The sequence below is a fragment of the Pipistrellus kuhlii genome, unplaced genomic scaffold (assembly GCF_014108245.1).
Source record: "Pipistrellus kuhlii isolate mPipKuh1 unplaced genomic scaffold, mPipKuh1.p scaffold_m20_p_4, whole genome shotgun sequence".
Lineage (NCBI taxonomy): Eukaryota > Metazoa > Chordata > Mammalia > Chiroptera > Vespertilionidae > Pipistrellus > Pipistrellus kuhlii.
The window spans coordinates 9,538,968-9,556,148 of record NW_023425540.1 but is presented as its reverse complement, the minus strand read 5'-3'; the positions used below and the strand labels follow the sequence as shown (position 1 = coordinate 9,556,148).

Genomic DNA, 17,181 nt, shown 5'->3' with positions numbered 1-17,181 from the left:
TGTAAGATGAAGTGCCTCCCAGGGTTCCAAGTTCAATGTCACACGCTGGGCAGAAGCGGAGCGAGCAGCGGCGTGTGCGGCGTGCAGACCCTTCCGGCCGGCAGGGGGCAGCCGCGGGGCGGCGCTGCGGGGCTGAGCGGCGGCTCCGGCTCCGGCTCCGGCGGCCCCAGCCCAGCCCAGCCCCGCGCACCGAGCAGCCACCGGGGCAGCGGCGGCGGCGGAGCCAGCGCGCAGCGAGCAGCGGGCGGGCGGGCGGGAAGCAGCAGCCGCCGCCGCCGCCGCCGCTGCCGCCGCGACGGGCAGCCGGGCCGCCGGCTCGCCCCCTCCCGCCCCGCAGCCGCCAGCCCCCGGCGAGGGTGCAGCCCGTGCCGCCGCGTCCCGCCCGCCGCCGCGTCCTCCGGGCATGGAAGGAGGCTGCAAGCCCAACTCGTCGTCCAGCAGCCGGGACGATGGCAACAGCGTCTTCCCCGCCAAGCCGCCCGCGACGGGCGCGGGCTCGAGCGGGGCCGAGAAGGGGCTGGGCAGCCCGGCGGGGGGCGGCGGCGGGCCGGGCGCCAAGGAGCTGGGCAACTCCGTGTGCTTCAAGGTGGACGGCGGCGGCGGCGAGGAGCCGGCCGGGGGCCTGGAGGACGCCGAGGGGCCCCGGCGGCAGTACGGCTTCATGCAGCGGCAGTTCACCTCCATGCTGCAGCCCGGCGTCAACAAATTCTCCCTCCGCATGTTCGGCAGCCAGAAGGCGGTGGAAAAGGAGCAGGAAAGGGTTAAAACTGCAGGCTTCTGGATCATCCACCCCTACAGCGACTTCAGGTACCGGCTCCCCGCGCGCCCCGGAGGGGGCCCCGCGCGCCCCGCGCCCCGGGCTCCGGGCTCCGGGCTCCGGGCGCGGGGAGGGCGCGGCGGGGCTGGGGAGGCGAGGGGGGCAGCCGAGGCGCCGGGAGGGCGAGGCTGGCGCCGTGGGAGTCCCCAATGGGACTGAGCCCCGTTCTCCAACTAGTTTCCACCCAGGACGGAGTTCCTGAGACCCTGAGCCAGCTCCCCCACCCCAACCCCCTCTTGCCTCGCCAACTTTGCGGACCCAACGGAGAAAAAGGCCACAGGGACCCTGGTGGGAGGACGCAAAGTTGTGCCAGGAAACTTTTCCTTGGGAGAGGACACCGTGAGGAAGGCGCCTGAGAGTGGTTTGGGGGGTCCGTGCTGTCCTCCCCCCAGAAGTGTGTCCCTCCCCAGAAGGACAGGGCGCTCCGGGGCTGAGCAGAAGCGGGGACGGCCAGCGGGGGACAGGCACCCACAGGTCCCCGCTCCTCCGGGAGTGTCCACCCATCTGTATCCCAGGCACAGGCGCTGGCCATCTTGGTGCACCTGTGCCCACGGGGGCTGGCAGGCTGGCCGCGGGGCTGTGCGCTGCACGCAGCGGAGGCTGGAGCGTTGGGTGCCCGGGGCACCCAGGGGCTGGCTGGGCGGGAGCGTGACCGCAGCTCAGCCTGACACAGGCGCCGGCGTTCCCAGACTCCCTTCCTGAAACCGGGGACACCCTCTCTTGACCTTGACTCCCAGTCTATTTCAGACGCCTCCTTCCCGGTTCCCCAGCTGGAGAACTAGGGCAGGGAGCTGTCAGCTGTCAGGGTGGCTAGCTGCTTCGGAGACTTAAAACGAAGACGTTTCCTGTTCTTATTTGTCACCCAGGTATTCATTCTGCTGATGGTTAGAGATTATCGAGTGAAGGTCGTGGAGTAGATCCTCTTATTGGCGAGCGCACACCCGCAGCCACTTTATTTTAGCTCCGGAGTAAGCTGGCTTTCCATGAAAAAAACGCTCACGAAAATCTAATCACCATCAGGGGGGTGGCCTTAACTCATTAATGAATTAACTGAACTGGTTCGAAAAAGAACCAGCGAAAGGAGTGTGCGAGCACACTGAAGCCGCCTAAGCAGGTGTCTGTGAAACAGCAAACAAGTACATCAATACAAAGCAGATTACTTTGGAGTTACGTTTAGAAACACAGGGAAATGGCCATCAACTTCAGGCCTTGCGGGGAGCTGTCCGCGGTCCTGAATGGCATTAAGCTGCGGAAAACTCCCCACTTCCGCCCTTTGCTTGGCTGTCAGTCTCACTTTGTCTGAGATAGATTCTTCCTCAGAAATCGGTGGCCTCGATTGTTTGTGCGTAGAGTGAATGGATTTCAGGAAGTGCATCATTTTGAAGTTCTCATTTGCACAGCAATATCCAGAGGAGAACTCATGAAACCTAATGGTATTTATAGTCCATAGGAAATTAACAGTGTCTGCAAGAATGTTCATACTAGAAGCATCTACTAAACATTCCAATATGTTTCCTCCACTAGGAAGACACTAACAGGAACAAACTGGTAAATGACCTTGTCATAAAGTATGTAGCATTGTCCTGTTCTTTAGAATTTTATTTTATTTATTTTTTTTCTGTTCTTTAGAATTTTAAAGGTCATAAATTATATATAGGATTATATATATAGGATACTTCCTCTCTCAACCCTCAGTGGAAATATGCTGCACCACGTATCACCATTTTTTTTTTCATGAAAAAAACAAACCAAACTTTATATGGCAACAGTCTTCAGTCTTAATAACAAAAGTAAGCCTGGTCTTTCCTGAAATAGATTTGGTTCAGCATTTACATGCAAATAAAATGCTAAACTTTAATTTCATCCTCAATGAAATGATTTCAAAGGATTGTTGTATGTTTTTGAGCAACATGTAAAGACTACAATTTTCAAAATGGTGTCATATATCAAACAGTCAAACTTTTACCACTTACTGAATAAAAGTAGAGGGCTGTCTTTCATGAATTGTAATAGTGTGCCAAAGTCCTTTGAATGAATGAAATTCATGAAATTAAATATTATCTACATTTTCCCAAGTAACTCATATGAAATAAGCTTTTTCTTTATTTTTTTAAAAAATATATTTTTATTGATTTCAGAGTGGAAGGAAGTGAAAGCGAGAGAGATAGAAACATCAACGGTGAGAGAGAATCATTGAATGGCTGCCTCCTGCATGCCCCCCAATGGGGATCCAGCCTGAAACCTGGGCAGTGCCCTGACCAGGAATGGCACCATGACCTCTTGGTTCATTAGTTGATGCTTAACCACTGAGCAACACCTGCCAGGCACAAGCTATTTCTTTAAAAATAAAAAAAAATTACTAAAAAAAAGGGAAGAAATCTAAATCAAATGATGGAATCATGTATTTCAAAGAAATGGGAGATGACAAAGAAATGAACTGATAAACAAATTCCATTGTGGAGTAGTTTGGAATGTGTGAATAATTGCATTGGTAAAAAGAGAATAACAGACAATAATTACTAACTTGAAGATATTTTAAAATAGATTTTTAAAATTATAGTATTTCTAAAGCAACAAACTAAGGAGGTGATCATATAAATACTTACTTGGAAGACGAAATTCTGACAGTATGTTTGTATAAAGGAAAAGCCATGGTGAGTAATCTTCCACACGATAGGTAGGTTGTGGGCAGGATCTGTGACCCTCAAGGCCCTTTTCTGAGGAAGACACTTTCAGGGAGGCTCTAAGCTATGATTCCTGCAATGCCAACCTGACACTCAGTCGTTTATCCACTGAGACAGTGACTCTTAAGGAAACATTTCCACCGAAACCAGTTTGGCTCAGTGGATAGAGCATAGGCCTGCGGACTGAAGGTCCCAGGTTCGATTCTGGTCAAGGGCATGTACCTTGGTTGTGGGCACATCCCCGGGGGGGGGGGGGGGGGGGTGTAGGAGGTAACTGATGGGTGATTCTCTCTCATCGATATTTCTAGCTCTCTATCCCTCTCCCTTCCTCTCCGTAAAAAATCAATAAAATATATTTTTAAAAATCTACTGGAAAAAAAGAAAAGAAAAAAAAAACACACATTTCCGTGGGGGAGGGGTGGAATATTGGAGATCAGGATCCCCAAAGTGTATTTTCCTTGACACTTTCATAAGCCTTCATCTGCTCTTTGGTCACCCACATACAGCTGCTTGTAGCCCAAGCCTGCTGCTCCAGGGCACATCTGGACTTGAACACTGTGGCTAATGATCTAGTATCTCTCCTTTCTTGGGATGATTTCTCTCCACTTCCTGGTCCCTTGCCACTTCTTAGGACAGTGGTGGCGGGGCTGTGCTCCCACAGAGACTCCCAGAGAGCTAGCGAGGTGCCTCTCACTGGGCCCAGGAGACCTACTGCTGTGTCTGGCAGGTGGTTCTCTCCCATCTCAGGTGGAAGTAGAGCAGAGGCTTGGTATTTCCCTTCTTCCTCAGGAGAGAATGTTAGAGAATGCCGGAGAGGAAAGTAGAGTCAAATACTATGCATACTGTTAGGAAAACTGGGCAGGAGCTAGAGAATTGAGTGGGGGGAAAAATCTTATGTTTTTGTTTACACCATGGTTTCTAATCATCCAAATGAGGGCAAATAGAGTTAAAAAATAAAATCACACTGACCTTTGCATAGCGAGGACACGGTGTCAGTCTTATTGACTTTCTTGTGAACAAAATACACAACGACAAGGTACTGCCAAACAATGTATACACACGTTTTTAACAGCAGATAGCTCAGTGTTGAAAATGAAATGTATTTTAATAAAAACTGCCTTTATATTCTTCACAGTGTGTGTAAACATTGTTTGTGGATACTCTATATTTAATTTGGAGTTTAAATTTGATTTTTTAAAATATTACTAACAGTGATTATATGTTTATTAACTAAAATTTTATTTTTCGCTTGTTTAATTAAAAAAAAAAATGACACAGGCCAGCCATTGTGTTGTCACAGCCAATCCCTAGTTGTTTTATAATCATTGCAATGGATTGAAAGAATACTACTGAGAGTACTTTTGTGGATGGTTTTTGGTATGTGATTAATTTACTTTGGAAGAATTCATCACCAGACTATTTCGGGGATTCCAACATTATTAAAAACAATTCTCCATATATATTGCCTGCCAACATCTCGCTTCTAGTAGGGGAGATTTCATATCTCCGTGTTATTTCTTCCTCTGTTTTCACCCATTAGTCTGGATAACGCTGTGCCAAGCTTATTGCATCATCGGGCCCCACAGGTCCCTGGAGATGGGAGTCGCTTCCTGAAGAAGAGACTTCCTGTGTTTCCACCTCCCAGTTGCATTCACAACGTGCACTGGTGTCAGGGGTCACCCATGTGTCTCTCAGCGAAGGGAGCCTTCACCCAGATTCCACTGCTAATGGGGGAGACCTTTGTTTCCAACAGCCTTTCTGGAGGAAGCAATCCCCCCTCTGGGGTGTAAGGACTAATTAGCCTATTGTTGTGTTATCTTTGTTCTCCTGTTCTCCCAGCAACCCTGCCCCCTCCTTTCATTTCCTTTCCCTATCAACACAGCCAAAATTAACCTTAAGAATGTACTTGTTTTTTTTCTGTTAGATGTGCCTTTTTATATCTTAGAAATTCAATTAAGTTTTTTTTTTTCTTCCTGGCTCTAATAACTTTTAGGCCCAATTAAAATGAAATTATTGGAAATATTTGGAGATGTACATCCCCCCCCCCCCCCCAGGTACTTTTTCTTAGTATAAGTGGAAGTTGTACAACTTTAAGTTTTATTAAATATTTTACTCCTTAATTGCATTTATGATATTACAGTTCTATTATATTATTAATATATTAGGAGATGTTTTTCATTTGATTTCTGAGCAACTTCCACTCTAAACCTACTTTTAAACCTACTTGGTATAATCTGAGTCATTTGGGAAGATGTACTTTCACCAATTCATATTTCAGTGTATGGAGTTGTATGAATGAATTAGAATGTTGAATAACAAGGACTTTTAAAAACATTGGAACTTATTATTTGTATAGGTTTATTTAACAAAACCAAATTAAACTATATCTGCTTGATCAAAAACATAAAAAACAAAACAAAAACAAAAACACAAACCACTAGCACCAAAAGTCCATTTACATAGTATTTGTAATTCTTCATTATTCCACTCCAGGAACCTATGACCCAAAGTGTGAGGCAAACAGAATATAGCTGATGTGATTTTCATGTGAACAGTTTGCCAGTCTTGCTGTCATTTTTGTGTTTAACAGATAATTCACTTCATTATTTAGAAAAAAAGTTGGGCTTAGGATGAGGATTTTCTTGTTAAGGACAAGGACTCCTCATGAAGATGCCTGAACATTTTCGGGCTCTGTGACAAGTTTTCATTTCAACTTTCTGTGAAAAGAGGCAGCAGGCTGAACTAGGTGGACACCATCCAGTTTAGGAGCAGAGCCAGTGGGAATGAAGAAAAAAATCTGCCTGCACTAGGGAAAACGACTATTTCCACTTACACTACGTACTCTTCTAAAAATAATTTTCTTTGTGAGGGCATCTTGATGTAAAGCTTGTCATTACTGTACAGGAAAAATGAGGGGAAGATGGTGATGGTCAGTGGCATTTTCTGTTTTTGCAAAGTAAATCTTCCTGGCTGTGTGTGTGTGTTTGTGTGTGTATGTGTGTGTGTGTGCATACACACGTGTGAACACATGGTTTTGTGTGTACACATGTGTGACAAAAACTATGCTAGGGGCATTTGTGTACAATGATGTGTACATAACCATGGAGAGAGGGGCAAAACTAGGTTAACAATGGTGAGTACACGAAACACAGAGATTATTCTTGTATTGTTATTTATCAATATTGTATAATTTTTCATATGAACAACTATAAATCTACTTTTGCCCCATACTGTATATATAGGTGTTGATTATTTTTGAGTTGAGCATGTATCTGAAACATTCACCAATGTTTGAATGACAACAATTGATTTCATGGCCCTTTTCAAGGTTATTAATTTCCCCCTAATATTCTTCAATCCTTTCACCAACTAACTGACCGCTCAGTGAAAGCAAAAGTAGCAAAATTCTGCATGCCCTGGATTTACAGTTTGAAAGTGTTATTTCCATAGGCCTGGCTTTATTGGCCAACATTAGCCATAACTCTAAAGAAGTAAGGCTAATTAGACACACCGTGTTAGCAGCTCTTGCCACATTTTTGTATGTCCATGTTCATTTTCGGTATTTGGTACTTATATACAGTGCTGCAGCAAACATCCCTGTGCGTTAGTCTTCATTATATCCTGGCTGGGCCAAGTTCAGGGAGTGGAATGACTGCCTGTGAACATTTTAGAGATTCTATACAGAGGAGTTTTACCAGTTAATACTGCCACCATGGACGCACCTGTAAGAGCTGAAGAGTGATGTAAGTTTACCAGTGTGGATCTTCCTGCTTGGCTATGCAGAGGCAGTTCTGGACAGAAGCAGAACTGTCCTCCGTCCTGTTCATCACAGAGTGGCAGGACAAGTGATGTTATATAATGTCTAGCACAATACTCATTCTGCTTAAAACCCTTTAGAGCAGCGATTTTCACCCCATGGCACACATAAACTGCTAAAATCCCGCAGCAAATGAAAAAAATGTATATTTTTGCAGATTTGACAAAAATATAGGTATACTTTTTATTAGTTTACAAAGAAATAGTGATTATCTACTTGTTTTTTCTTTTTTTTTTTTCTTTTTTTTTTCTCTCCAGAGTGACTTTTTTAAAAAGTCAGGTGCATATCCTTGTTGGGATTTCTGTTACCAAGAGTTAACCAATTAGACACAACCTTATTAAGCAGCATGACCAATAGGATGCAATTCTATCATATGACCTATGTATTTATAGTTTGAGACGGCATTCACACCTGATGGCTACTGTTGTGTTGACTGTTGTCATTTTTTAAATTGGACAGTTTAAGAGAAAAGAGGTCGGTGCCCCTGACTAAGTAGTCAGGTATTGCATGTTTTAGAAATTCTTGTGGCACACCAGTTGGAAATTGCTGCTTTAGAAGCTTCCCATTACTGTTAGAATATGTTTGACAAACTTTCCATAGCTACAAGACCTTGCATAATTCCAACTATCCCTGCCACTTCATCATTCCCCACCTGCTTTCTCCCTGTCTTCCAGCCACATGGGGGGATTTGCAGCTTCTACAACACATCGAGTTCTCGCCTGCTTGTTTTATGTTTTAGTGTGATTTCCCCCCACTGCCTGAAATTACCTTTTCCCTTTTCATCATTCTGCATCATAGCTGGTTTATCCTTGTCATGTATATTTCAGTTTAATCATTGTGATCACCTTCGACACCTTTCCCTTTCCATTTCCTATCTGGGCCTCTTGTTTCAGCAAGAATTTATAATTATGTGTTATGTATGTCCCTCCATTAGAACGTAAGCTCCATTCGTTTTTATATTGCTAGTGTCTTAAACATGCACATAGTGCCCTTTTTTTTTTTCCTGCTCAGCTTTCTCAGATGCTTTATTTTTAAACAGACCTTGACATGTAATTCACACACTATGCAGCTCACTCATCTAACTTGTATGACTCAAGGTTCTCTACAGTTTGCAGCCATTACCACAATGGATTTTAGAGCATTTATCACGCCGAGAAGGAACCCCGTACCCATTAGCACTTATTGCTGTCTTCCTTCTGCCCCATAGCTTTCCGCAAACACTAATATATTTTCTGCCCCTATAGATTCTTCTTATTCTGGACGTTTCATATCAATGGAAGCATATGAAAGAATGGATTCTTTCACTTAGCATAATGATTTTGAGTTTCATCCAAGTTGTAGCATGTTTCAGTACTTTATTCCTTTTTCTGCTGAATACTATTCCATTGAATGGTTATGCCAACTATTATTTATGCATTCATCAGTTGATGGAAATCTGGATTTTTTTTCTTTTTTTTTTTGGTCATCGTGAATACTATTCACATGAACATTCTTATACAATTTTTTGTTTTGTCCAGAGATATATTTAATTTATCTTAGAAGTGACATTGCTGAGTCAGTATAACAGACTTTTTACCAATATTATTGAATGAATGGGAAAAAATTAGTCTCCAACCAGGGTGTGCACACCTTTAATCTTAGCATTAATAAACCCAGACAGAGAAAGCAAAGCCCTTTTTTCCCCTACAGTAACACCTGGCATGCCCTCCTCACCGCCACCTGCAAGTATGTGTCCCAGCTGCTCCATTTCCCTGCCCGAAATACAGACAACTGACAAACTGCAGGCAGTTAGCAGCGTGAGTGCGGTGACATAGACGGAGTGTAAGAACTGGGCTAGGAATTCAGCCTTCTGAGTCTTGGTTCTCCTACTCCAGCTCTTTTACCTAAAAAGAAACAAGCCTGCTAGTATAAATAATTCTCCAAACCTGCAAAAATAACATGGTGGAACAAACCTAATCATTTATTTTTCCTTCCTCTTGAAATCATTGCACAGTAATATGGAATAAACACAGATGCATAGACAAATAGAAGAAAGAGGAGAGAGCAGAGAACCTGAAATCTCGAAAGCATGTTTGGAAAACAGAAAGCTAATGGAACTATTATTCCGCTTCCACAGTCCTTCACCTTGAACCCCAGAAGTGTTCAGGATGTGAAATTACTGGTTAGCAAATAATTTCTAGGCTGGACCCAGGAGGTCTAAATAAGGGCCTCCTTAGTGAATCCCGAAGACTCATTTCTGACACGAGAATGCTCTGAGTCAGGTCCATTCTGCTCAGGCAGGAAATCAGAGAGGAATGCCTCCAGTGGGAGACATTTCAAGGTTTTCCAGTAAAAATGTTATCTATTCCCTAATGACCTTGCAGAAAGCCTCACCTATGCACATAGAAACTGTAATTATCTCTTCATATCTCATCATCTAATATGATCTAATAAGATTATGAGACTTTGGAGACAAATCACCATCATAAAAGAGAAAGCCTAATCATATAGCAAAATTAAATCCAGAGAACAGAGGCATTTGGGATAAGGAGAAATCACAATATTAAAAATATTCTATCAATGATATCTTCAGGAAGGCATTTTATCTATATAACTAGAGGCCCAGTGCACAAAATTCATGCATTGGTAGGGTGTCTAGGCCTGGCCAGTGATTAGAGCCAATCTACAGAGCAACTGGCAGGATTATCTGGGACCCCCACTCGCATCTGCCTTGGCTAATCTGGTTGTGGCCTGCAGGCTGGGGACAGCTCCTGCATTGAGTGTCTGCCCCCTGATGGTCAGTGTGCATCATAGCCAGTGGTCTTTCCATCCGTCGTTTTGCAGTTAGGCCGATTTGCATATTAGCATTTTATATAGATAGGTAACAATATGCTATGGAAAGGGTACCCCGAGAATAAAAAAGAGCACTTGGATAAAATAAGTTGGCACATAAAGTCTAGGAAACTTTTCATAGTTAAGGAAAAAAGAGAATAGAAAAGTATAAGCAAAATAAAGGATAACTTATAAAGTTGAAATCTATGAGAAGAGTTCCAGAATGAGAAAAAATTGTGAAAATGGACATATGCGTTAACATAAACATTTTAAACAATATGTTTGGATAGCAGGGAGTGAAATGTCATTTTGAGAAACACACAGATTGCTCAGCTTGTGAAAGGCCCCACCAAGGACCACTGCACAGACATGTCAGGACTCCACCCAACAGGCAAAAACCCCGAAACTCTCCAAAGAGAAAGTTACATGTTAGGAAGTTGGAAACATACAGTAAGCTAAATGCAATGTAACACCGTCTACAAAATTCTGAAAGTGATTTCTAACATACTTGGTACCCTGCCATGATATGAAGATTAAAGACATTCATAATTTAACAATTCTAATCTTAACCACTCCTGTGTCCTTTTCATGATGTGCTCCAGCAAAACGAGGAACTACCCCAAGATCATGTGAAAACAGAAGAGCAGACATGGTCTCTAACACAGTAATACTGAAAGAAAGCCCGAGGAGCAAGCTTGAGTCTTTTTTTATTTTATTATTTAATATATTTTATTGAGTTTTACAGAGAAGAAGGGAGAGGGATAGAGAGTTAGAAACATTGATGAGAGAGAAACATCGATCAGCTGCTTCCTGCACATCCTCTACTGGGGATGTGTGTGCAACCAAGGTACATGCCCTTGACTGGAATCAAACCTGGACCCTTTAGTCCACAGGTAGACGCTCCATCCACTGAGCCAAACCACTTAGGGCACAAGCTTGAGTCTTGAAGGAAACGAATCTAGATGCTAGATGGGGCAGGAAAGCAGAAGGTTTTGGCAAAAGGCCTTCAGGAGAAAAAAAAATACTGGTGAATTTCAACATTTGAAAAGTAATGTTAACAGGTGTTCCAGAGATAATTTGGAACAAGATATCTTTGACACTAATATAAATACCTATAGGGTACACTGCATTCAAGCAAATGGAAGACCTTTATCAACTCCAGAATGATTTGAAGATACATAAAAAAGGGGGAAAAGTCACACAGTACATGGTCTGACTCAGTAGTGAATCCCACTAACCTGGTCACCATAGTCTCAAGAAGTTGACTGATTTAAGCAAAGAGTGTGCCTATTTAGTCTGGGAGGATAAGAGAAAGGTGCATGAAGATTGGGAGCAGTAAGAAATCTAACTCCTCATGTGCCATCTTTGGAAATGAGGAGGTTTTATAGTTGATTTATCAATTGCAAATTACAAATTAAATAGCCAAAGGAACAATTGGGGTGTTTGAATTAAGAGAGAGAGAGAGAGAGAGAGAGAGAGAGAGAGAGAGAGAGAGAGAGAGAGAGTGTGTGTGTGTGTGTGTGTGTGTGTGAAAGGAATGGGGCAGGGTTTACACGTTTTTAAATAATCCTTTAATGCTATTTTACTTTATTTATTTATTTATTTTTTAAAAATATATTTTATTGATTTTGTACAGAGAGGAAGGGAGAGAGATAGAGAGTTAGAAACATCGATGAGAGAGAGTCATCGATCAGCTGCCTCTTGCACACCCCCTACTGGAGATATGGCCGCAACCAAGGTACATGCCCTTGACCGGAATCGAACCCGGGACCTTTCAGTCCCCAAGCCGACGCTCTATCCATTGAGCCAAACCGGTCCCGGCAATGCTATTTTACTTTAAACAAATACTATAGATAGGTTTTGAGTTTGCCTACAGTTTTCCTTAGAACACAGACTCTGGAGCCAGGAGGTTTGGGGTACTATCCCAGCTCCACTACCCAGGCCTTAGTTTCCACATTTTTTGAAAAACGTTTCCTCATTTTCCTCTATAAAATATCTGTATAGTATCAGATTTGGGGGGAGATATATATTTTATATTTATATTATAACTACTTTCATATTGCCTAGATATGTAGTGCTTAGGAGTGATGCTCTGCATGGATGCTACATAAGTGTTAGCTGTTATTATGAAAGTGGAATGGAAACTGAATTAGGGCATGTGAACTACTTGAGGAAGAAAAGACTCTTCATACACAATTGACAGTCTTTAAAATTCCTTCAGCAGATGCCTCTGTGAAGGCAGAGCCCTTCGAGTGACAAGCTACTCTGTTTCCTTCATCTCTGTGGAAGTCTGGTGGCAGTTCCCGTGGGTGCTTTGTGAAGTGGGATCACTCAGGAGGCAGCGAGCCTGGGAAACTTCTAATACATCCTCTATTTGCAGTGTTTTCCAGACGTAACAGTATTATCTTCCACTTTGGTCTAGAATACCACAGCATTAAACATTTATAAATAACTTTTAGAGAAAAATTCGAAGAGCATTGCATATGCTCCTTTCTGTTCATCTTTATTTTCATCAGAAAATGGCATAATTGCACCATTTGGGATCTTACTTCAAATCAGTTAAATGTTATATCTGAGCCAAATAAGATGATTCGTAACTTGCTGTATTCTTTCATCTTTTTTATTGTCAAAGTTAATAGTCATGAAAAACAGTTATTTAGAAATATGAGTTAGGAAAGATTGCAAATTTGAAATAATGATTTTTTAATCTATTTTTAAACCTCATTTTAGAGAAGATGCCACTTACTGCCCTTAGAGAATGTTTCGCCTTGGTTTTTTGTTTGTTGTTTATTTTGTTTTGTTTTTGGCAGAAAATATCCCTAATTAAAATTACCCAGGATCAGTTGTTTGAGAGGCATGATCAGAGGCTGAGAAAATGAATTTTGCAAGTTTTCTGAGTAGTACCTAAGGGAATGAGTATTAGCTATCTTTGTTGTAGAAGAGTCATTCATTGTTTAAATAAGTATTTTTGAAAAGCTTCTTTGTTCTGAGCAATAAATTTGGCAATTGTCTTGATTAATCATGTAAATAAATTACAAAGAAGATTAATAACAGATATATTGCTTGGGATTTAGATGTGTTTTTTACTTATATAAAACAGTAGATATATATGCTAAAAGCACCTAGTTATGGCTGTGTGTGTATTAAGCAATATAAATAACCCATAATTCTGTTAACAGTAACTATTGATTATATTAATCATTCATGGGCATCCATTTGCCTTCCTTAGGCCTCCAGGCTCATAGAGCACTTAAAACATCAAACAAAGGCTGTGGGCCTTTGCCCTGATAAAGTGCATATGTCCATACAGTGTTGTCTGTGACTTCCAGAGATTTGGGGTTCCCTTCGGGAATGTTGATTTTGGACCCCTAGTTAAGACTGCCCGAACCATTTAATATTTGTACACAGAAATATGATACTGAACACAATGCATGGAATATGGACAGGTAGCTTGGATAAGCTGTTCGATAATTAGCCCTGTAGCTAGACAGTCTCACCTGGAGAGCGAGAGGATTCCAAGTCAATCAGGTGGTTTAGTGTTGAGGCTCCAGACCTTGTCAGCAGGGATGGAAAAGATATTGGTTCTGGGCAGGTCAGCCAGGGCAATAATTCGAAACATTATAGCTAGAAATATATTTGGGATGAAAGGAGGTAAATTATTTTTTGCGTAGGCTATTTATCTACCTTAAGAAGCTGGTTGAACCAACTGAGAAATGATAGAATTAACTAAAGTTTAGTAAGATAATAAGATAAATATATCAAAATATATCATTAACTTTCCTAAATGTTAACAATTGTGAGGGAGGGTATATAATAGGAAAAAGAATCACTGGATACAAAAGCCAAAAATAGGTTTTTATATATCCAAATTTGAAAATTTTAAATCCATATTAAAAAGATGTTATATGAGAAATCGTATTTGACTAGAATACTTGAGTAAAATCTATTTTTATGAGCTTACAACAAAATTAAATCAATATAGATTTAAATTTATAAAAGGTAAAAAACACAACTGAAATCAGTGTTCCTAGAGAAATATTAGTGGACTGCTTAATAATATCACTGTGCTGGAGAGCTGTCCATCATGGGACTCCAGACAGTCATGGAACCCCCAAAGGGCAGTGTGACCCTGTATACAAATTATTAAAATTATAAAGGCTAGTAAATTATCTTTAAAAAAATGACCCACTTGCAGATATATAGATATAGGATGAACCCTATAACACTTTTTATACTAGTAGAAACTTTTGAACAAATATAACCCAAGAAAAATTCCAACCCTGTCCAATCCTTATAATCTAGCATATTAAATGTGTTGTTGATTTAATTTAATTATTATATACCCTCTTCTGTAATTTAAGCCTCACTTAAGGTGAGGGTTTTTATAAAACTTTTTTAAACCACTGTTTCCTCAGGGCAAAATGCTTGCATGACACAAAGTTGGTATTCAATGTATTGGAATGAATGAAGACATTTTGGCAACATGATGCTCAAGGTTGGCTTTTATACACAATTTCCAATGACCTTTCCCCTGTATTTCCTACAAAATTTTAAATTTAGTATGAATAGCCTAATCTAATACACAGAAACATGTATTTAGAAATAACATTTAAATATATAAATTAAAACACATCCATGCTTATATTAATTCTATTTACTGTACTTCTTGTTTTTAATGTAGTTTTTAAAAAATCGGGGATACATTTTTTTGTGGCTATCTTAGATGACTTTTGTTTCTTGCAGCCTTATATTTAAATGTCATTGCTTTTGGGATCAAAACTATCTTTATCAAAATAGACTAGAAAATACATTTATTTGGGCAATGACATTTAAGAAGAAATGACATTACTTTCTTCTACCTATGCATTATTTGTTTTTCTTTTGCCAAGTTGTGCTGCCTGGTATAACAGTGCACATTTCATTTCAGGTTTTATTGAGTAGGGATGGGAAATGAGCAATGTCTTTAAAGGTATAATTAATAAACTACTGAATCCATGTTTTGAAAGGGGATTGACTTTTATTTTTAACTGTGGTGAGTAGATTATTTTCTTGTAGTCATCAAATTTAAAGAAAAAAATCCCAACCAAAATCTTTTTGAGTCAACACTCTTAATTTGGTTCTTGTATTAATGGCCAAGATTGCATAGATCTTGATATAGGAAAAATTGAAATTGACATATTTTATTTAAAAATATTTTTATTTCAGAGAGAGAGAAAGAGATAGAAACATCAATGATGAGAGAGAATCATTGATTGGCTGCCTTCTGCACGTGCCCTACTTGGGATCAAGTCTGCAAACCAGACATGTGCCCTGACCGGGAATCCAACAACAACCTCCTGCTTCCTAGGTCAATGCTCAGACACCGAGCCACGCCAGCTGGGCAAAGTTGACATAATTTTCAAAAGGAAAAGGGACTTGAGTCTGAGAAAACAGTGGTAGCTTAGCCTTTGCACATAAAAAAACAGATCAAGCAAATATATAGCAAACCCAGAAACACCATGAGAAACTTTTACAGTTAAATTCTTCTCATGAATCTAAAAGATGAATAGATTGGGACAAGCCTGTAGTAAGACCTGGGTTTATGAACCTCCACCTATGTCGAAAGAAAGCAGTCGTGGGAAGCAAGGTCACCTGATTGGCCTGAGAAGAGGTGGACCTCTCATGAAACTAAACAGACATTTTCTGGAAGAGCAGCTCAGAGTGGGCTGGAATTGTCCAGTCCAATAGTAAGAGCTCTGCCATCTCCGAAGGCACATAATAGTAGTGTCTCTAAAAGATAGGGTTCTGCTCTAGCCAGTTTGGTTCAGTGGATAGAGCATCGGCCTGTGGACTGAAGGGTCCTGGGTTTAATTCAGATCAAGGCCATGCACCTTGGTGGGAATCTCGGTCCCCGGCAATGGTTGGGGAGCATGCAGGAGGCAACCAATCAATGTGTCTCTCTCACATCGATGTTTCTTTCTCTCTGTCTTCTCCCTCTCCCTTCCCCTCTCTCTCAAAATCAGTGGGAAAATATCCTTGGGTGAGGATTAACAAAAAATAAGTAAATAAGTAAAAGTATCATGGTGTCATGGGCAGGAATTCACTCATTCAGTAAATATTTGCTGAGTGCCAAGTGTGTATTCAGGGACTAGTAAATGCTTTTACTACTGAAACAACAAAACCAAGTCACAGTCTTACCATTCATTTCATAGATTGTTTTAAACTATCAGAAATAATCAATACTTTTATATGTATTTTTTGGTGGAAAAACAATTACTCTATTGGGGTAAAAATATCTCAGGGGTAAAAATATCTCAGATTTTTAACATTTAAAGCGTTATTAGTTTATTGTCACACTTGTGATTCCAAAAAGAAAAACAGATTTTCAGGCTTATTTCCAAAAAGTCAATCAAGTTGAGAATTATTTCAGAACTGTGTGCTTCAAAGAGAGAAAAATCCATTGGAAAATAGCAGAGCAATTTACTTATTGACTGAAATATGGACTGCCTCTATATTTCTCTCCACTGTAAAACAAAGCTAATTGATATGCCTTCTGTGTCAACAAACCATGTTAAGAAGAGAGATTAAAGCTCTTAACCTACTTTTTTTTATCTTCAATTTTTAACTTTATCCTGCTTGTTAATTGCCTGGGTGTCCTTTAACCATCAATTTTCATGATTCTTTCCCAGAGGCTTGGTTTAATTTTAAAAGTGCAGTGTATCCAGCCCTAATTACGTGAGAGCTCACTGCAGGCAAACAGCAAGAATAATGATGATCAAAATGTGGTCGTCAGGCAGGGCCATGCATCTCTCAAGCATGTGGCTGTAAACATTCAGTGACTGGGAAATACAACCACATAAGGTAGTATTTTGAAACTAGTTACATTTGAAAGTAGAGTTTCTTCCTAGAATTTAACTTCACTGTGATTTAAATACATATATACATATATACATATATGTATATATGTATTTAAATCATATATCGAATTTTATATTTTTTACATTTCTCTCATTAAGCTGAACACCCACATGGTCTCAAATTCTTTCTGTAATCAATAACTGGACACAAAATGG

At 40.9% G+C, this 17,181-nt stretch overlaps 1 protein-coding gene across 1 annotated transcript in view; it reads left to right on the top strand.

Moving 5' to 3' along the window:
* The first annotated feature begins 295 nt into the window (after nt 1-295).
* Nucleotides 296-17,181, top strand: part of HCN1 (hyperpolarization activated cyclic nucleotide gated potassium channel 1) — a 272,628-nt gene continuing 255,742 nt past the window's right edge. The window contains exon 1 of the mRNA XM_036410483.2: nt 296-807. Coding sequence (XP_036266376.1) covers nt 404-807 — 404 coding nt within the window. The 5' untranslated portion in view covers nt 296-403. The remainder of the gene's footprint in view (nt 808-17,181) is intronic.